The 20,888-nt window shown below is 39.4% G+C and overlaps 1 protein-coding gene across 6 annotated transcripts in view; it reads right to left on the bottom strand.

Annotated features, from left to right (window-relative positions):
• Window positions 1-467: 467 nt before the first annotated feature.
• col11a2 (collagen, type XI, alpha 2) overlaps window positions 468-20,888 on the bottom strand; it is a 57,700-nt gene continuing 37,279 nt past the window's right edge. For all 6 annotated transcript variants that reach the window (XM_088090164.1, XM_042506168.2, XM_088090162.1 and 3 more), the window contains 44 exons: window positions 20,092-20,136; window positions 19,833-19,886; window positions 19,622-19,666; window positions 17,961-18,014; window positions 17,796-17,840; window positions 17,477-17,530; window positions 16,791-16,835; window positions 16,517-16,570; window positions 16,234-16,341; window positions 15,244-15,297; window positions 15,056-15,109; window positions 14,785-14,829; window positions 13,517-13,570; window positions 12,900-12,944; window positions 12,704-12,757; window positions 12,442-12,495; window positions 11,453-11,506; window positions 11,164-11,361; window positions 10,993-11,046; window positions 10,566-10,673; window positions 10,363-10,470; window positions 10,161-10,214; window positions 9,984-10,037; window positions 9,637-9,744; window positions 9,433-9,486; window positions 9,271-9,324; window positions 8,895-8,948; window positions 8,710-8,763; window positions 8,497-8,604; window positions 8,362-8,415; window positions 8,132-8,185; window positions 7,987-8,040; window positions 7,764-7,817; window positions 6,984-7,091; window positions 6,788-6,841; window positions 6,443-6,604; window positions 6,271-6,324; window positions 6,108-6,143; window positions 5,937-5,990; window positions 5,561-5,840; window positions 5,035-5,147; window positions 4,659-4,727; window positions 4,165-4,401; window positions 468-2,693 (listed from right to left, as the gene is read on the bottom strand). In XM_088090164.1, the coding sequence (XP_087946290.1) occupies window positions 2,547-2,693; window positions 4,165-4,401; window positions 4,659-4,727; window positions 5,035-5,147; window positions 5,561-5,840; window positions 5,937-5,990; window positions 6,108-6,143; window positions 6,271-6,324; window positions 6,443-6,604; window positions 6,788-6,841; window positions 6,984-7,091; window positions 7,764-7,817; window positions 7,987-8,040; window positions 8,132-8,185; window positions 8,362-8,415; window positions 8,497-8,604; window positions 8,710-8,763; window positions 8,895-8,948; window positions 9,271-9,324; window positions 9,433-9,486; window positions 9,637-9,744; window positions 9,984-10,037; window positions 10,161-10,214; window positions 10,363-10,470; window positions 10,566-10,673; window positions 10,993-11,046; window positions 11,164-11,361; window positions 11,453-11,506; window positions 12,442-12,495; window positions 12,704-12,757; window positions 12,900-12,944; window positions 13,517-13,570; window positions 14,785-14,829; window positions 15,056-15,109; window positions 15,244-15,297; window positions 16,234-16,341; window positions 16,517-16,570; window positions 16,791-16,835; window positions 17,477-17,530; window positions 17,796-17,840; window positions 17,961-18,014; window positions 19,622-19,666; window positions 19,833-19,886; window positions 20,092-20,136 (3,456 nt within the window). In that variant the 3' untranslated portion in view covers window positions 468-2,546. The remainder of the gene's footprint in view (window positions 2,694-4,164; window positions 4,402-4,658; window positions 4,728-5,034; window positions 5,148-5,560; window positions 5,841-5,936; window positions 5,991-6,107; window positions 6,144-6,270; window positions 6,325-6,442; window positions 6,605-6,787; window positions 6,842-6,983; window positions 7,092-7,763; window positions 7,818-7,986; window positions 8,041-8,131; window positions 8,186-8,361; window positions 8,416-8,496; window positions 8,605-8,709; window positions 8,764-8,894; window positions 8,949-9,270; window positions 9,325-9,432; window positions 9,487-9,636; window positions 9,745-9,983; window positions 10,038-10,160; window positions 10,215-10,362; window positions 10,471-10,565; window positions 10,674-10,992; window positions 11,047-11,163; window positions 11,362-11,452; window positions 11,507-12,441; window positions 12,496-12,703; window positions 12,758-12,899; window positions 12,945-13,516; window positions 13,571-14,784; window positions 14,830-15,055; window positions 15,110-15,243; window positions 15,298-16,233; window positions 16,342-16,516; window positions 16,571-16,790; window positions 16,836-17,476; window positions 17,531-17,795; window positions 17,841-17,960; window positions 18,015-19,621; window positions 19,667-19,832; window positions 19,887-20,091; window positions 20,137-20,888) is intronic.

Below are 20,888 nucleotides of genomic sequence, written 5' to 3'. Positions count from 1 at the left end.
TCAACACGGTAAAAAGAAATATTTGAGGTCATTCTCTCTGGAGAATCTCATGGTCAGATTTAAAAAAAAAAAAAAAAATTAGGTCTTAGCCTTTCCACCCCATTTATCTGCTATAGTTAAAAAAACAACATAAAAATCCTTGCATGATATCACCCCACAGCCACACTTTGTTTACAAACAACAACCTTATTAATCATTTTTAATCCCACGGTGGCTTACAAAGCTTTCTCCTCCCTCTCACAATCCTTCTCCTACCCGCTGTGGTCTCAGACAGAAATTTAAAAGATCAGGATTGTGTGTCCTCAGCACCTCAGTCTAGGTCAATGCAGGGGCTGACTCAGCAAACTGTATTTCTGCGATACATTTGCCCAGTGCTGAAATAACTCGAGCCAGCATTTGCCCAGCGCGTCAATAACTGAGCCTAAAACCAATATCTGCTAAGTCAAACAGTAGCAACAACAAGGAAATGTGACAGACCTGGAGAGTCACCATTTAATCTTTACAGAGGAAGCAAAATTTAACAGCACAGTACAGTTGTTGAAAACACTAAAAAGGGAAATTACATTAAAATATGGCCACAGATTTGTTGGTTCTACATAAGGAGTTTGGACAGGGTGTGAACAGAAGCACCACAACTCAGGCTGGCAGTGAGTTTAACATGAGTCACCTGGTTCACTTGGCCTTCAAGTGTCAGCTACAGGAAATAAATACAAATGAAATATACCACGTTTGACTGGAATATTTGGTAGTCTGTATTTTTTTTAAATCTTAAAGCACCCTGTTTGTTTTAAATAAATACAATAGAATATCACTATTTCTGTACAAATGGAATGTAATGCACATTTTCCCCAGTAAAAAAGCTTCATGAAATTGAAAAGAGACTAAAGAGAATGACTCGAAGTGAATATTAAAATTTTTATGCTTTGATATAATTAGCACCTTGCCACACAGTTTCTTTCAATAAAGCATGCATTTTATTCACTGCTGTGCTAAAAAAGAAGAGACCTTTGAATCACATATACATATTTAAACCCTGATGATGTTCTCCGAAAATGTATTCTGGATGGAAAACAATAAAAAAGGGCCCAGAAACTGACTCAGCAAATACTGGACTGGTGTGTGTGTGTGGTTGCGACCCTGGTAGCCTGATTCATGATCTAAAGAAGAGGAATCTGCCTTTTTAAAAGGCACCAGTAACATGCAAGTACAATAGCGTCAAGTTCAGCACAGTTTACAAAAATAATGGCTTTTAAATTCACTGCCTTTCCTGCCTCGCTGCATGCAGCGAGTTTTGCTCAATGTTAAAAAAGGAGGGCCGAGGAAAAATTGTCTAGTTCGAAAAACGAAAATACCTTGTACCACGCTGGACTCCAGTAACCTTGCTGCACAACACCAGAAACAAATCGTTAGTTTGAGCTGTGAATCCCAGTTTTAGACTGTTTTAATAAAACTCCAAGGTGGTGAAGACAAAGAGTAACAAAATCACTTGGTGCCAGCTTAAACAAGACAAAAAAGACCCAGCTGGTATCATTTGGTTAATTCCCTCTTTTTATTTTTGTTTGAAACTGGTGGCTTAATTCTTTGGTTCTTTTTGTAATAAAAGCTGAGATTTACTCTGTGTTTTCAATGTGAGCAACATGATTGACAAGTCACCGATCTTTCTTTCATTTCTGTCAGAACTAGACAACAAGATGATTTAACTGGTCTAACTTTGGTGAATACCGTTTCCATCTGATTTTGATCCAGGAGAAGTTATCTCTGGCAAATGCAAAATGGGTAAGCACTGATTCAAAACTTTTAATTTTGCACGTTTTAATCTGAATGACTAAAGAAAAGCATGCCAAAATAAGTAAACAAAAAATGCTTGATTTTACTATTCAAAACGCCATAAATGTAGACAGCTATGTAGGAGCATGAACTGTCAATCATGTCACTCGCAGTGTTAACATGGGGTTAAAGAAATTGAAATAATGTTGGAGTGTGACCCATTTTTAGGAGGAGGGGGGAGGTAGAGCAGGTGAGATAAGTGGAAAAAAAAAGACAGCGGGGAGGACAGAAGAGTGAGAGGGGGATCGGAGATGGGGGGGCCTCAGGCCTCAAGTTACCGGCTTGCCCTCTTTCTCAAGCCGGCCCCTTTCACTGCTGGCAAAAAAACACTGTTTTATTCCAAAGAACGCTTTCTCCATTTTTTTTCTCCCTTTCTCGCAATCGTGCGCCAAAAGGAAGGTCTCCTCTCTGTGAGTGTTTTATTTCTCTCCTCTTTACTTTTTTTTTGTGTGACGTCCATGAATTGTTGGGAGGATGTTGCGTTCCCGAGGCACGTACTTGAGTGTGAGTGCGTTTTTGTCTCACAACAGCATCTGCATGTGTAAGTGTGTGTCTGTGGGTTTGTGTGTGCGTGTGTGTTTCATATCATTTACAAGTTAATTTACAAATTACTGGGCATGTATGTTTATTATATAAAAGTGTGTCTCTAAGTGCATGTGTGTGTGCGTGAGTATTTGCACGTGTTGTTCTTTGCATGATGCGTGTATGTGTGTGTGTTTTTAGCCTTGGAAACAAACAGGTCCCACTTCAAAACCAAACTGCTGGTTACTCTCCCCAAAGTCTGACACCTTGATATCCAGCAGAGGAAGATGCTCTACCTGTGGTGTGTTGATCTCCAGGACTGTCCTGTCAAAGCCCTTACGATACTGCAGAGAGACAGGAAAGAGAGACACGTGTTGGATATTGGAACCAAGATATTTTATGTAGCATGTGAACAGAAATTGTCTATGGTTGTGGTAAAATAAGCTTGTACAATTTTAATGCCTGTTTTTTTAATCTGCATCATAACTTGCCTGAAACTTGAAGATAACAATGGAGTATCATTAATCATTTCCATTCATTATAAAAGGTAAAAATGCAAAAATGGAAAGACGGTATATCCTACAGACAGAAGTTAAAAACAGCCAACTCTCAAAAGTCTGTATTTGAAGGGTTAGTTCAGAATTTTCCAACCTGGACCATTTCTCCTTTGTTTTGTGTCCAAAGCACTAATGGGAACAAGAAACTTGTAACTGATGGAGTATTGAGCGAGACCCCTGCAGCTCGCAGCCACAAAACACACTAATGTAACCAATCAGGACATGTTTGCACTTACTCCTTACGGCCAGTATAATGCCCGCTGTATGCTTCCAAAGCTACACTGTTGTCACTAAGAAATGCCTTTTTCATTTTTTACCACTGTTGTCACAGACATTTACAGGATGTAATGACACATCAAGCTGGAAGGGTGAGTTCAGTATTTTTCAACCTGAACCCTGTTTTCCCATGTCTTGATTTTAAGTGACTAATGGAGACAATAGATATATATATATTTTTAAATATTTTTTTAAACATGGTTCAGCATTGTGTGAGAGGCAAAACAGTCTGCAATGTAAACAACTAGGTAATGCTCAGCCCATTAATAGCATTAAACAGCAATCAGCATCTACACCCAGGTCAAATGTCTCTGCAGTAGACATGGGTTTTTACTGTCTCTTACAATTACCATTGATGGGAACACAACACCTGGGTGAACGCAGTAATTTCAGCTCCTTAACTGGCGAGATGCAATGATGCAATGTCACTAATTACTGCTCGTCTCCTCCTAAGCAGTGCTAACACAGATCCAAATACATCTACACTGAATTTGAAAGGGGGACTTGGTAAATAAGGGATAAATAATGAGAAGGAAACAACTGAAAAGTTTTCAAAGGCCTCTTATCCTTCTGCCTCCTACTGTTTACCTGTTCTCCTGTCTGTCCATGACATCACATAGGCACACCAACAAGACAACACACAAACACAAACACACACACACACACACACACACACACAGGCCAGCTGACAGAAAGGCAGAGCTGAATTCAGTGGCAGTGGGAATATAGCCAATTGCTCATATTTAGCGGGTTTACATGTGTTTAAAAACCAACCCACACACGCTAATTTTGGTGGGAAAGGGGTATTAGAGAGAGGGACAGGCAGTGTAATTTGATAGGACAGAAAGACAGGCAGACTTTTCAAAAATGTGTTGGCTTTAGTGGTTAGATGATAACTACTTTACTTACTAACTACTAAAGTAACTTTATTTTACATTTTTTTTGCGTAAAATTAAATGTATCATTATGTGTGTAAACTCACAGAGCAGCCATCGACCAAAGCTTTGATGTAAGGGTTGGTCTCGTAGCTCAGTGTCTCGTCATTGGCGCCCTGGAAGTGCAGCGCCCTGTTGTAGTTGTTCTTGGCGCTTTTGTCAGCCCAGGCCACTGAGCGGTGGCAGTGGTAGGTGAGCTGCTGGCGTGCCTGGACGCTCAGGAGACGCAGGAAGCCTAGCTGGACCACACCCACAGGCTCACCAGAAGAGTCTACATAGGAGAACTGGGAGGAGGAGTGTGAAGGGAAGAAGAGGAGATAATATAACAGGATAAGGAAGGAAAAGAAGGTTATAAGAAGGAAACAGTGGAGGATCGAAAGCAGTACATAAAGGGGAAGCAATGACAGTGAAGGGAAAAAGGGGGCGAGAGGGGAAAGTGAGTGGAGTCAGGAGGAGAAAATAGATGGTGAGAACAAAATTGAGGGTAATTCAGTAAACTTAAGAATTAAAAACTGTCTCCATGTCATGGAGGATTACTAACCTTACTACCAGTGGCAAACTGACTGTACCAGGATCCTGGAGTCTCTTTGTCCCAGGAGCTCATCTTCACCTACCACCACAATTGTCCACATCACATTGGAGTTTAGTGTTAAGTGTTTAGTTCCGTGGGACAAAAAACACATTTTTTGGCACACTATGGTCAGATAAAACTGAGAAATTAGTTTCTAGAAACCGGGCAATTAAGGACAGCAAACTTTCACCAAAACTGATTAGTATTACCATTTACTAACACCCAAATGCATCATTCTTAACCCTTACATGTTTAGTTTAATGGATTTCTTAACTTGCACTCAAATGCTCAAGAATTTGACATGGTTTAAGGAGACTTTACAATTTCGTTGGTTTGGTAGACTGACCGAGTTGATGCTGTTGCTGGGGTATAGGCACGTCTCTGCTCCACTGGTGAAATTACAGAAGACCTTGAATGCGTCTCTAGAGCAGCCCTGGTTGGGATCAATCCAGTACTCTCCTGCAGGGGGCAACAAAGCAATGTCAAAAAACGTTGAGGAGGATATTCACAAAGGATGTTATATTTTATATTATTTTATATCAGGTTACGCTATTCTTTGTGATTTTTTGATACAAGGCTTATTACCATAAAAAGATGACATTAGCTTATGTGCAAAAGTCACAAGACAGGAGAAGCTATATTTCTTTTTGTCATATTTGTGCAAGTTTAGTGGCCGCAATAGCTGTGCAATCATTTCTGTGAATTTGCCCATAAGGGATTAGTTACAAAATATTATATATAAAATGTGTTGTTTTGCATCACCCACATGTTGAAATGACAATGATTGCCACGTCAAAAACGGGACCAAAACCTGGTGGAGGGATGATTACTCTGAGCAGATGGCAGGTACATATTGGGGTTAATTCCCTCACCGTCTTTGAGGTCTGGCTGGCTGAGGTGCAGGTCTTGGCAGGTGCGGGCAGGGCTGTCCTGGGTGCCCAGAGGGAAACGCATGCTCTCGATCTCCTGTCGTAGTGAGTTGAGAGAGCCAAAGATCTCCTCCATGCCTTCACTGCCCATCAGGAACTCAGTGCCCGTGGCGTCAGATGCAGGCATGTCTGTGTCGGGAAGCAGCTGGCTGGCGTCGATGGAACGCTTGGACTTGGGACTCCTCTGGATGGGCAGCGGCTGGATGACCTCGCCTGGTGGGCCCTGGGAAGCAAGTTTGCATTGTAAAACCGAGTCACTGACTATCAACAATGAAATGCAATAAAGTGAGCATAATTTAAGCAATGGTGGAGTACTTACAGGAGGTCCAGGAGGTCCTTGTACACCCTTTTCTCCCTTTGGACCAGATCCTCCCTAAACACAGCACAAAGAGGAAAGATTCGAGATACTGTATCAGATCCACATTAAGGCATTTTTTGTGACCAACTCCATTCATATTTTATGGTACAAACATTCTTAAAGTATACTCACAGAAGAGCCCTTAGCTCCTTTGATACCTTGCGGACCCTGTAAAAGATTTGAGGCTTTATTTTAAGATGCTGACCTTCACTCATTGTTACTAATCATGCTATGACACTAAATAGCAGACAGTGAAAACGGTATGTGCATGGGATAAAACAGAACAGGCACTTACAGGCAGACCAGGAGGACCAGCAGGGCCAATGGGTCCAGTGCCGCCAGCCATTCCCTGTGATAAAACACGAGATGTCAAACATGATTATAATTTAAATTATGATCAAAATGAGCATGAATAGTGGTGGTTGAGCTGGCTCTTTTGTAACGCATGTAACAGAGATCAGTCTTACAGTCTCTCCTTTTGGTCCATTGGATCCATGAGGCCCGGGCAGACCTCTGTCTCCCTTCTCTCCCTGCTCTCCTGGGGGTCCAATGAGACCAATAAGACCTGGGTGTCCTTTCTCTCCCTTTGCACCGGGGTCTCCACGCAAGCCTGGCAAACCAGAAGGTCCCTGCAGGAAGAGAAGGAGATGCAGTGAGGAAGTGATGGAGGATATGAGAAACATGAGGAACAGAAGACGAAGAGAGAAGATGGGAGATGGAAGACAGGAAAAAGAAAGATGGATTGACTTTGGTAGTATATAATGTATTTTACAGAAGTGCATGTCAAAGTGCAGAGTAGATTGGTATCTTACAATAGGTCCAGGTGGTCCTTTTTGTCCAGCGGCTCCTGGAGATCCTTGCTCACCCTGAAATATAATGTGAAACATATTTAGCTGTCGGCCATTCAACATGTACAACGAATAATGTATACACTTGTTACTCCTGAAATATTGTGTTATTTGTTGGTTGCATTAACAAATACAAAAATAAATCAACATTATTACTGACCACTGATCCTGGGAGTCCTCTGAGACCTTCTGTTCCTGGTTTTCCTGGTTGACCCTGAGGGCCGACGGGGCCGGTTTTTCCTGGAGGGCCGACAGCACCTGGGTCTCCCTGTAAATGATGATGACAAGAAACACAATAAACAAGAATTCACAAACTTATTTAACCAGCAGCACAATAGATATTTACAGTTACAACAGTTTCAAGGTGGACACCCCAGATTAGTGTTACCAATTCAGTATCTGACCAAATGTCTACCCCTCTTTTTCTGAGTTACGGTGTTACAATCTTGTCATAAATAGTGTATTTATTTTTGAGTTATGGCCAAAAAGCAGTGTCCTTTGACCTCCAAAATCAGTTTCTCCTTTAGTCTGTGGAAGTTTGTGACAAATTCAAAGAAATGCCTTCAAAATACCATGCTTGGGAGAATGGGACGCACAGACAACCAGAAAACTTCTGTCCCTGTCATCGAGTTATCGCATGCAATGTTTAACTGTGTACTTTAGGTATTACTACTGCCTAACAAAGGAAAATAAAGTTATCTGCTGAAAACTTTTGGTTGCATTAATCAAAACATTACAGAGTAAGATACAGTCTCAGTTTGTAAATGTTTTCAGAGTAAAAGCTAGTCAGTGACTTATGTTGAGATCACGAATGAAAACTATCATTACCAGGAAGTCAAACTGTGATCTGATGTCAACTTTGGTATCTTTGCTGTGAGTTTAGACTTAACATTATCTATGTAAAGCCACAATGAGTTGAAGTGAGGAACTCTGGACAGACCTTAGTTCCCTTCTCTCCCTGACGTCCCTCTGGTCCTCTTGTTCCTGCAGGGCCCTGAGAAATAAAACATAAACATTTCATTGACAAACAAAAAATATAATATATTCAGTAATTATAAGAATGAATGCATTATGGAGGAATGCATCCATGACTGCCACTGTGCTGTTATTTTAACACTTCAAAGTAGGACCAGGTGCGTGTCAAAGAAAGATGGTGACCTTACCCTCTTTCCAGGTGGGCCAGGAGGTCCGTTCTCACCAGGAGGTCCAGGGGAGCCCTGTAATAGGAGGCAAAAAGAGCAGAATCAGGAAACACTTCATGTTCAATACTTCATTCACATATCAGCATCATTGCATCTTTTGACTTACAGATTCTCCTGATTCACCATCTTCTCCTCTCTCTCCCTTGGCGCCATCTTGACCCTGGGGTAAAGCAGAGCAGGGTTAAATGTTTTTCTTCTTGTTGTTCAGTTAAGCATATGGAACAAAGGGAACTGAACCTCTGGTAACCACATAGCTTTGAAATGTAACTGAGTAAATGATTGACATGGTGATTCAATAAGATGCTGGCATGTATTCTTCAAAAAAGGCATACTCACTCTGGGTCCAACCTCACCAGGGGGGCCAGGATCACCAGGGAAACCAACAGGACCCTGAAGAGATGAAAAGTGTTGGTGTTTGTAGCAATGTTTTTGTGTGTATTTTTTGTGTGTGTTTGATTATGGACGTCGTACGGGGTTTCCTTTGGGTCCATCGTCTCCAGGTCGTCCACGTCCTCCAGCAGGTCCAGCAGTTCCAGGTTGTCCAGCCTCTCCCTTCTCTCCGCGCTCTCCACGAGGACCCTGCCAACAGGAGCACACAGCTCTGTTAACTCATGAGCGCTATCAACAAAGCGTTAAAGGCATCTCAACCCACAAGTTGTTCGGGTCAGATGCTCAGCCACTCACCTTCTTTCCTGGCTCTCCTACAATTCCAGGTGGTCCACCCTCACCAGGCTCTCCCTGTAGATCAAACAATATTTTATTTAGTCCTCAAGACAGGCTGGAATTATTTCTCTTAAGTTTTTGGATACCATCAAACGTATGACAAAATTATTGCGTCAGTGTAAGCAAAATAATCTCTATCTCTGCACCTTCTCTCCAATAGGTCCAGGATTACCCAAACCACCAGGAGGGCCTTGAGGACCCTGAAAAACACACACAAAAACAATCCCAGACAAGGAAAGACTGAATGATTCACATCAAAATGAACAAAAATTTACCAACTACTTTACTTGATTACTGTTAAAAGGAACTTCATAGAAACCTTTTGCATAATATTTTTAATGCTGTGCTATTTCTAAAAAACAAAATTCATGACTATTTCTATTTTTAGAGTACTCTAATAGTGCTGTTTAACATGCTACCAAATGACAATCCATGATACAATAGTACAATAACAGCTTTTTGTAGTGTGAACCATGCAAATTACATGCTGTCATTTTTTGAATAAGAGTTGTAAACACTCACGTCAGCACCGTTGGGTCCAGCAGGGCCACGGGGTCCTGGAGGGCCTGGAGGACCCTGGAAACATAAAGAGGCTCACATTTATGTGATCATCTATAATTTTTTTGTAATAAAATAAGTCACTTTGGCTGTCATCATGATTGATTTCATATTTCTGAAACTCACCAGAGGGCCACCATCTCCTGTCTCTCCCTTCTCACCTGGAGGTCCTGGCAATCCCTGCAGGACGGAGGGTTACAAAAACAATTAGTTAAGCAGCTTAGCACAAGAGAATAGCTCATAACTTCATCTAAATATTTATATAAACGTTTAACACTGAATATTTGTATGAATCAACCTCTAAAGTGAGTATTGTGGCTTTTATTGTACCTGCAGTCCGATGGGTCCTGGGGCTCCTGGGAATCCTCTGGTTCCTTCATCACCTTTGGCTCCGAAAGGTCCCTGCTGGCCCCTTGGTCCAAGCTCTCCGTCAGCACCCTGCACCACAGAAGAAGAAAAGCAGAAATTAAGACATGAGTGACATGAGAGACAAGGTGATAACATCATACTGATAGCTCCTGTGTAACACAGTGATAGTGGCTTTTTTAGGAAAATTCTCTGCTGCTTATGCATCTTAATATCCTGGTTTGTTTGAAATCAAACAAAAAGGAACAAGTACAGCAAAGTGCCAAACTGTCTGATTTTGTCCTCAAAGTGTTGAAGTACTTTGTACTTACAGCAGCGCCAGGCTGACCAACAGGACCCATTGGCCCGGGTGGACCAGGAGGACCCTACCAGCAAGCAAAAAACATGAACAGCATATTTAAACATTTTCATTTACACAAATGAAATTCTGATCATTGCTGACAGTAAAGAAATCATAGGGGACTTTGATGCACGTCCGAGTCACTCACATGTTCTCCTTTTGCTCCCTTGGCGCCCTTCTGTCCGTGCTCTCCAACCTCACCCTGCATCAACAAAGAAACGTCAAGTTACACAAAAGTTCGAACTGAATGATCATCAGTCCTGATAAGAGCAGGGTGGATTAATGAGTTGGTTGTTTTTAAAAGGTAAGGTAAGGTATTGGTATGAAGACTGTTGTTTAGAGTTACTGGCCTTGTCTCCGTCCTCTCCAGGTACTCCAGGTGATCCGGCAGGGCCAGGCAGACCCACGGGACCCTGCACTCCATCACGACCAGCTGGGCCAATAGGGCCTTTCTCACCCTTAACAAGAGAGGGCAATCAATAGTTAAATCTTATTTCAAATGTCGAGTCAAATGCACTACTGCACACTGGATAAAGATGTCCAGAATACTCACAGGAACGCCTTTCTCTCCAGCAGGTCCAGGAGGCCCCTGAGGGCCTGGTCTGCCAGGAGGTCCAACAGGTCCAGCAGTACCAGCTTGGCCCCTCTCACCAGGAGAACCCTAGAAAGATGCAACAGCCTTAAGTCAGTATCGATTTCAGCAGGTATTCATTTAAATGAGTATTTAATTCTAAAGCTGGATGGACCGAGATACACAATCTTTACCAGCTGAAAAAATGTCACAGCCACATCCCATATCAAAATATTTGAAATATTACAACCAACAAAATAAATACAGCCAGAAACAAATGCACATTATGTACCCACCCTAGCACAAAATAACTTAAATCCTTCATTGACAAATTATAGTACTTTAACAAAGTGGGCTAGACATAAATTGGAGTTATGAAAATGAGCTTTTCATATGGATTGAAACGTACAGCAGGTCCAGGAGGTCCGGCAGGTCCTTCACTTCCCTTCAGTCCTCCACCACCCTGTAAGAAAAGACAAGAATAGATTAATCAGAAATCTTTTACTCCACCTCTGCTACTTATCAAAGTGATCAAAATAAGCCTTATGATTTACGCAGTATTTCACTCAGTCACACTCACAGGGGTTCCAGGAAGTCCTCTCTCTCCAGGGAAGCCTCTCAGTCCTGGGGGACCATCTTTACCGGGACCTCCAGGGGGTCCAGGGTCTCCCTTGGTGCCCTCCTTTCCAGAGGGACCAGAAAGTCCCTGCTCTCCAGGGGGACCTGGGGGTCCAGGGTGGCCACGCTCGCCCATGGGGCCAGTCTCTCCTGAAGGACCCTGTGAGAGGGCAAATTCTGTTGTTAAGAAAACTGATCCTATTTACTGTATCAGGATGGATGACACTTGCACCACAATTGGAAAAACTCACCTGAGGTCCAACGACTCCGGGAGGCCCAGGTGGACCCATTTTACCTTGGAAACCCTGGAGGAAGACACAACAAAATCAACTAAATATTGAGCTTTGTTCCTACTGTTGAGATAAATTATAATGTATTTAATCCATGTCAGAAGAATTCAGCTTCTTCTAACAACCTTCATCATAATCTCAGCTCCATGACTTAAGTGAAATTCGATTGAAACAATCATTTATGTTAAGAGTCTATTGTCTCTAATAATTGGTCTGTTCAACAAACAGCCAAAAATTAAGATTGAGTCTACAGTTAATGACACAATAGGAGAGGGACCAATGTAAAAATATTGGTTAAAACAACCCAGTGCATATGAGGAGTAAGCAAATCAACATTTTAAACTGCTTTTTTTTATTACTTCTTCACCAATATTTAATTTACTTAGTCATAAAAAAAGTCAAATCTTTGATTGAACAGAGGAAAATAGGATAGGATCTAAAAACACGACTAGGAACAAGTGCGTGCTTTTAGAAATTATTCTAACTGTATAGCTATATAGATACCTGAATGGGGTATGAGAAAGTGTGTAAAGGTAAATAATTGGGGTTAATTGATATTTAATGAGTCCAACACACCTCAAAATGGGGTCACCAAAGCTGTCTGATTAACTGATTACTGATTTCAAAATCGAAAGAAAATAGTGTAAAATACTTAAATAATTGTTTTTGAAAGTATGAAAATTAATCTTCATCAAACTGATGACTGATATAATTGCCAAATGACTGCATGCATGGGTAAGAAAAAAAACAAGTCCAATCCAGTATGCTGTCTCGCTTACTGATGATAAATTTATTAATTGACATTTCAGTCTGTTAGACCTCTATTAGGTATATTTTAGAGTGACTGCACCCTAGAAGAAAGCCATCCCTGGGATCAGTTTAACAGTCCTAATTTCACCACTTCAAACAGACGAATGATCTTTACAAGTACTAAAAAAAAAAAAACTTACAACTTCTCCTCTCTGTCCAGGGTGTCCAGGCAGTCCATCCTTTCCTGGAGGTCCCTGTAAGAAAACATCAATCAACCACCAGACATTAATTAAATATCAACCTTAAGAAAGCTCTTCCTTCAAAAATAGGAAACATCAAACCTAAGATCATGTTGGAACAATGTACTGCAATTCTACATAAACAGCCAAATAATACCATTCTGAATTTATTCAGCATTTACAATCAGTCTAAAAGAAACTGGTATCATAATATTTTTCTTACAGGAGGTCCCTTTGGTCCAGGGAAACCACTGGCTCCCTGAGGTCCGGGCAATCCCTAGTGAGACAACAGCAGATGATATATAAGAACATATATGAATGTCCGACAGAGATATACAGTGTCACAGATCTGAATGTAAGCTCTGATAAATACCCCTGCAGCAGGACATGCTTTTTCTGGATGAAAATTAAGCACTTACCCTCTCTCCAGGAGGGCCGGGAGGGCCATCACTTCCTGAAGTTCCCTAAGAGACAACAAAACGACACAGCAAATCAAAAAATAAGTTTTGGTTCACAAACTATTATTACTTATCATCTTTTGCTTCTTGAAATGGGCTTCAATTTTGAGCCAAGTTATTATAGGGCAGACCTAAAAAATGTGTGTGAGAATATCTTAAAATAAGAATGATGTAGAATGACAGATGTATAAATTTCAAAAACTAAGAAAGAATAAGGATAGTTTGGTGAAGATCTGCGTTTTGTCTGAAAAATCAAAATTCAGTGTCGTGCCTATACACATCAAGGGACTGGTGTTGAAAACTAGCTTCAGCTATATACACATGTACAGTGCATCGCACACTGCTTCTGCAGCCGTCAGTGTTTTTCTGTACTTGCCCCTTAAAAATAAAAATTCTAATAATAATAAATAATATAACTATTGGGTGTCAGTATCTTATATTGTAAGATTGTTATGAGTAATTGATCAACTGATCAACAACAACAATAATCATCAAAATCATCATATTGGCACATGCAAAGCTCCTCTATGGACATATTTTCTTAGTCCAACCTGGAATTATTCTGTATGCACACAAACCTTTGCTCCTGGTTTTCCAGTTGCGCCCCTTGGTCCTCTCTGCCCTCTTGGGCCCTGATGGACACAGACAGCAAACAGGTTAAAGAAAATGAAATTGTTTTACTGTCTATAATTACCACGATGTTCTGTGAATTTTAATTCATCAAATAATATCAAATCAGTGCTTAAAGCATAATTTCATTCTCCTTGAAAATCCTGGCTTTGTTGTTTTCAGTGATTTAACTTTCCATCTGAGGCTAAATCCAATTTATCCACCTTCTTGACTTGCAGACTTGGCCCTCACAGACCTCAGTCATACCTTCTGTAAAGTGTTCACTGTCATCATGTAAAATCTGTAAGTGTGCAAGACACAAGCCACTGATAGACTGGCCTCACACTGATTTAATCTGTGGCTGTGGAAATGTTCAGTCAACAACTACAGTGTACATAGAGACTGCTGGTGTCATATTCCTCATGCAAGTTGGTGAATAATGTCTGGGTCAACTGTCCATAAATAGGCTTTTTTGTGAGTGAACAAAATGAAATGTATATATTTTTTTAAGCTTGTATGTATTCAAAAGCAGAAATGTTTGTAAATAGGTACCAGCCTATGACTAATTAAATTGGGTATTATATTGAAAAATCTTCTGTTGTTTTTTGGTTATTTTTCTTAGCCTGTACACAGTATTTGGCATTACACTGTGCAAATATTATAGTTTGACTGTACTAATAAACTGCATTTTGATTAGGCCATCTCTATAGACTATACTTCTAAATACATCTGAAACGAAATGTGGTTGAATATTATTTGTAGCCTATGATTCAAGTAACCTTTTGATTTACATTTTCCTAATTAAATCAGGGAAGTCTGACAATGTCTGCAGCCCCAGCAGACTCTCTATAAGTCTGCCCCAGTGGAAATGCCCATATTGTGGACTGAATGAATAATTGTGGATTTGGACTGCACTCAGCACTCATTGAATTTCTGGGAAAGTGTCCATTAATTCTGCTAGACTGTAAGTAGGGGTGAAGTCCATAAATTTAAATTCAGCCTTACTGCAGTGATGCACAGGTGTGCTATAGGAACCTTTGACATCACTGTTGGGTGTGGTTACTGGTGCAAAAAAGGTACTTCTGACCCCACCCAAGCATCGCTGCTGGGTGCGTTTCAGGCTGAAACTGCTTATCAGCCTGACACTCAGTTTTGTAAAAGAGAGCTGAAAGACAATCCTCCGAGGAGAATAGCGTTTAGAAACTGAAAGAACAAATGAATGAATGTGAAATGGTACCGTTGGTCCTCTTTGTCCTCTTGGCCCTGATTTGCCACTAAGACCCTGAAAAAACAAACAAAAACAATGATTGAAGATTGAAGTCAAACAGAATGTAACTGTACATTACTGATTTTATAACTTAATCTACAATATCGATCATTGTAGCTCATCTGTGTAGAGATACACAGTCATAGGCTTAATTTGACTAACTCAATCAATAATCATTTTAAGCCTTAAGGAGCTGAGGAGTTTTGAGAAGTAAAATCTTCCACAGACTTGATTTACTTACCCTTGTTCCCTTCTCGCCGTTTGAGCCAGGGAATCCTGGGAATCCAAGAGATCCCTAAAAAACAAATCAAAATTCCAACTTTAGCTTTGTTTCTTAACATACAGCACAGAAATGTGGTGATGATTACAGTGAAAATCATCCTGGATAAATAAATGAGTCACTGAGGATCATTTGTGTGTTTCTCTTGCCTTAGGTCCTTGTCTTCCAGGATATCCAGGAAGTCCAGTTACACCAAGTTTACCCTGAAATCACATGATGACATCATTAATCGTTATCCTTTAACTTTACTGGGTCATAACATCAGTAACCAAAGATCATGTGTTCAAATTCAGAAATATGACACAATATAACATGTAAATGAGAATAAGCTGATATTAAGGTTAAGTGTGCTACAATCATATTAGCATGCAATAACAATTAATGGCACTGCTAAAATAAGCAGCATCCATCACAGTACAACACAACAAAACAATACAACACAAAATTAAAACTCATGAAAATTACATGGCCATTTCTAATCCAATTACGCTTGTGAATAATTATATCATTTTTCTTTATTTTTAATATGGCTTTTGAGTAGTGCCATAGCCTTAATATTGAGTTTTATTCTGTTTATTTTAAACATTATTTTATCCTGTTGTTTATCATTAGAATTTTTTGGTCTTGAAAATTTTTCTTTCTTGCAGTTAATTTTTTTTAAATTTAATTTCTTTTTTTTTTTTGTTATGTGAAGAGCAACATGTTGTTATGGAGCCTCTAAAGTCCCAAAATATTTTTCTTCTTATCTTGTGTGTACAAGATTTAATAAAAAAAAAAAACCTTTTGGAACTTCAGGGTCTCTGCGTGTTTGGATGACAGCTGCTTTATAAACAGATATAGCTGAAGTTAAAATTACTCTAAATTTCATGTGTAAAATTCACATTTCGCTCAAATGCAGCCCTATGATATTTCCTGCCCAATGTACTGACAAAAGGGAGGGCTTACTATTATTTAAGAAAAACTAAAATAATCTGGGTAAATTTCTGGAAATATCAGCATTTGCGAAGAAAAAAAATGAAATTCCTTTTCAGAAAATTTTTCCTTTAAGTGAAAAATACATAAAACTGGAGATGATGCTCCTAATAATATAAGTAACCTATTTCACGTTACTTAGAGCCAGTCATGTAATCTGGTTGTACCTTCTCTCCAACCAGTCCAAGCGGTCCGATCTCACCAGGGGGTCCAACGCGTCCCTTTGGCCCCTCTGGACCATCCTCTCCTCTCGGTCCTGATACTCCAATCTCACCCTATCAGCAGGAGACAAAGCATAATCAGAATAAATCAATGTAAAAATATATGGAGTAATAACTTGATAGTAAACTCCATGATAAATAAGCAAATCAATCCCACACTACCTCCATCCATTAATCATTTTATAAATGAACTGCTAAACCAAACAATTACTCCATCAATCTATCTTACCCTCTCTCCCTTGGCACCAAAATCTCCCTTAATTCCGGGGAAACCATCTTCTCCCTAGAAACAGAAACAAACAAAGAACATCAGAGATGAACATTGTCATTAATTCTAACTTGAAATACTTTGAGACAAAGACAAGAACATGTCCATTTTTTAACACTGTTATTGTGAATCAACTTTAAATACACATATTAGCATGCTTTCACTACACGATTGTGATTCATAACAGGATATTTCTTGAATGAGTGGAAGTATCAAATTGTAATCAATAACTTACCTTCTCTCCCTTGTGGCCCTTCAGTCCACGGATTCCTTGACTACCCTGTAACGAAAGCACTGCACAATCAATACACTGATATGCTAAGAGAACATTACATTCTTGTGTCAGCTCAGATTATTTGCACATTTAAACTTGTTTGGTAACTGAGGAAAGAAAAGAATAAAGGAATAATTGGCTTTTTGGAAATATACAAAAAATATTCTTGGATTGATGAGGGGGATATAATTTATAAGGGAAACTGAATCTGAAGCAATATTATGCATGCATAAATCTTAAAAGTAAATGTGTGTCTATCTATTCGTGGTGTGCTTTTGTGGCATGGACTGAAGGAAGGATTCAAACAAAGCAAGGAAATCAGGCAATTTAAAAATATAAAATCAGAATTTTTGCAAGGTACAGAGATGAAAAAGGGGAATGTAAAGCACGCTAATGGTGATAAGAGCATGAACAGAGTGTTTTGGCTGTAGGGATGGACATGGCCAGAGAGCTGGTTTATGATTGTAGGTTAATGGTTAGAATAGAAAAGGGGGAGGACTACTCCTACTCCATTTTGGACATAAAATGTAAGTTAATGTTGCTTAAAAAATCAGTTATATATGTTCACTCTTGTTTTTTTCCATACGCATAGTATTTAATTTTTTTCAATGTTGAAAATAAAGTATATTCAATTTCATTGTACTGACCTTGAGGCCACGAGGGCCAGGATAGCCGATAGCTCCCTGGGGACCGGAGGGACCCTGGTCAAGGTCAAAGAAAGAAGGACACGTTTACAACACAAGACATACCTTAAAACAAATAGAATGGGTGCTATTTTTACATATAAAACTACAAGCACACAGACATTCTTAAAGTAATTGCACTACAATTTCACTGTAAATGTGAATTTTGATTAAAGTCTTTCAGATGTATTATGTTTTTTCTGTTATGAATCATATTTAATTGGTGAATTGAGTTTGATAGATGGAAGGGATGCGGTATGATGAGGTTAAGATTGACACTCACCTGGTTTCCTTTGGTGCCAGAAGGCCCCTCCTTTCCTGGGTGACCCTAAGAAGGGAAGACAGAAAGCTCAAGCCTCAGTAAGGACATGCAGTTTGGGCGGATTCAATTTAATTTAGTTTTAGTGATGTAAACAAAACAAAAAAAAGAAGTAAGAGACAAACATACAGGAGGGCCGTCAGCTCCAGGCATTCCTGGCAGACCTGGTTTTCCTGTAGGACCCTGAGAGGGAAGACAAGGTGTTCATGAGTGAGAGTCCAGAGGGCGATGGTACTACACTTGAAACTGTTTTGCAATAAAACACCATAAGAATAACATGTGCTTGAAATTGTGGAGCTACTAAGTTCATATGTATAGTATTTCATTCATCCATACATCCACTAACAACAGATGAATAAACTATGAGTGAGACAAATGTTTTGCTCACAATCATGAGCCCTTATTTCTGATTTTCCTTGACCGATACAGGTGGTGTAAGGTGAAATTTCTTGCCTTTGGGCAGGGCATAGCTTGCTATTTTCCCTTGTTTCCAGTCTTTTTGCTAAGCAAAGCTAAATAGCTGCTGGCTGTAACTTTATATTTAATGGACAGAAATGAGATTCATAAATCTTCTAATGCAGCTATTGGCAAGAAAGCAAATAAGCATATTTCTCAGAATGACTGCTGCTTCAAATGTCGACAAGAGAGACACATTAGTAAATTAATCATCAAGCATCCCTCCTCTTTCCCTAATGTTATGAAATCAGAATGAAATGATTTGACTTATAGTGCCTGTTTTGTTACATCTAATCTTTGTCAATTCATACAAAAATATGACAAGAATACTTTCGAAATCATTGTTACTGGTGTGTCCACAGGTATCAGATACTCCAACTTTTAATTTTCAAAATTTTTGTGACCAAATTTAAGACTAATTGTTGGACAAATTCTTATTCACACATTGCAGGTAAATATAAAGGTAAGTTGTATTTATGTGGTCCGATGAGAGGTAGGGAATATGGTTATCAGAGTGAATTAGGTCAATCTACATGTAGCAAACAGTTAAATGTCAAGTATAAAGAAAAAAGACAGTATTAGGTTTGGAGGTAGGTTTGAAGTTTTATATCATCAGAACTGTGGACTTTCACACAGAAGAGCTTAAATAATTTTAATAAAAGAAATTAAAAGATGGAAAATTAAAATAGATCAAATGTGGCAATTAAAGACCTCACAAATTCAACATTCAAATTTAATACCACTTAATAACTTTTGATGCCTTGTATACATTAAATAGAATTTAAGATATTTCAAGACTTTTTAAGGACCTGCAGACACCCTGTTTACTTTCTGGAAAATGTGATGCGGAATTGTGGACTATGAGATAGATTCCATTCTCATGTATCAGGAAGTGTAAACAAATGCCACAACCAATAAAACTATCATCAGTTTTCAAAGAATCTGCCCGCTTTGCATATCCAAGTGCATCTAACTGCAAGACATTTCCAAACTGATATCCAACTGCTTTTCACTTTTATATTCTTCACTGCATTTTGTGTCACTGCAACTTTTTTTCCCCAAGTACAAGAAGTACAACAAACTGAGGATGCAGAATGCCCTCCAAAAGGTGATACATTGTAAAAATGGATCTCCAACAAACCTCAAAGGGCTAAAGGGATTTCTGTATGCCCCACCTTTCCTCATTTACATGAATGAAGAGGGTTTTAGGAGTAAATCAATATTAATATTCTATTGCGTAACTGTTACTTGGTGAATATATTTCTCTGAACAAGCTGTGTGTATCTTGTGGTACCTTTAATACAGAGTACCCATATATGTTTTTGGTGTCTTACTTTCTCTCCTGGGGGTCCGATGGCTCCCTGAGGTCCTGCCATTCCCTGCAAAAAAAGAAGAAAAAAAAAGCATGAATACAAAATCTGAGCAACTACTGTTTACTTCTATTTTTTGTGCATGTGTACGCCTTTGCTCTTCAGCAAACAATTATTTTGTGAAAGAAGCTAATGTATCAGTTATGTGATAGTGGCCATCTGTCCTCTATCTCACCTGAGTTCCTGGGGTTCCCTGCTGACCTGGAGGTCCTGGCTCTCCTTGGGGACCCTGAGAGAAGAGGATAAAATGATGACAAATGCAAAACAAACGGCAGCACAGAGTGAAGAACAGATAAAGAAGAGAGAATAATTACACATAAAATTACTCATGAGAGAAATCTCGTGTTTCCCTAAAGGGTTCTGAAACAAATTATCTGCTGATTTAGGCACAAGGTCACATGATAACATGGTCGATAACTTATAGTGGCACTGACCAGGTTTCCCTTGGGACCGTGGGGCCCGTCATTTCCTCGTACACCCTGAGAAGAAAAGACAGAAAATCTGAATTCATTTTTTTTTTTTTAAGTAGGCCTGTATTTCAGCATTCTTTTCTTTGAAGAAAAATGAATGAAATTATTTTTAAAAATGAGATTACTAATCAAGATAGAAACTAAAAAAAAAAAATCTCACAAGATAGACCACCTAAGATGAAATATCCATAAAATATGTCACTTATTCACTTGTCACTTATTCATTTCTATCACTTACTCAGTGATAGAAAAGGGGTCCTTTAAGGAAACTTGTAGAGGACCACAGGAATACATAACAATCCAAACTTGGCTGTACATACTAATAACTGACTAAGTATTATTAAGTAAGTACAATAGATGTTGCAAGCTCATTTGCAGACATATGTTAAAGGCACCATTGCCTGTGTTTGTGTAATTACTCTCACTGCCAGAGGGGGGAGACAACTGTCCTGCACTGAAACTCTGAAGGAGTGCAATACTAAGTCAGAGAATTACTTTTTTTAAGGGCAGAGCTCGACTACTGTAGCCAAACAACTCTAGCACATATAAATATATATAAATTGGAACTTGGCTGCCTAAATCCTGAGTGCCCTGGTATTGTTTTGAATGTGGAAACATCACATGCTTATTTTTAGATTCCTGGATATCCCCATCTTTATATCAGGTCACAGGGTGATATTTCAGGAGTTGCTGTGGGTGTTCAGTGGTCACAGATGGATAAAACAATGCAGCTAAAATAACACCGGCATAATATGGTTTGA

Source organism: Plectropomus leopardus, chromosome 17 (genome assembly GCF_026936395.1).
Source record: "Plectropomus leopardus strain MGB_pleo_1.0 chromosome 17, ASM2693639v1, whole genome shotgun sequence".
NCBI lineage: Eukaryota > Metazoa > Chordata > Actinopteri > Perciformes > Serranidae > Plectropomus > Plectropomus leopardus.
This window is presented reverse-complemented; position numbering and strand designations above follow the sequence as displayed.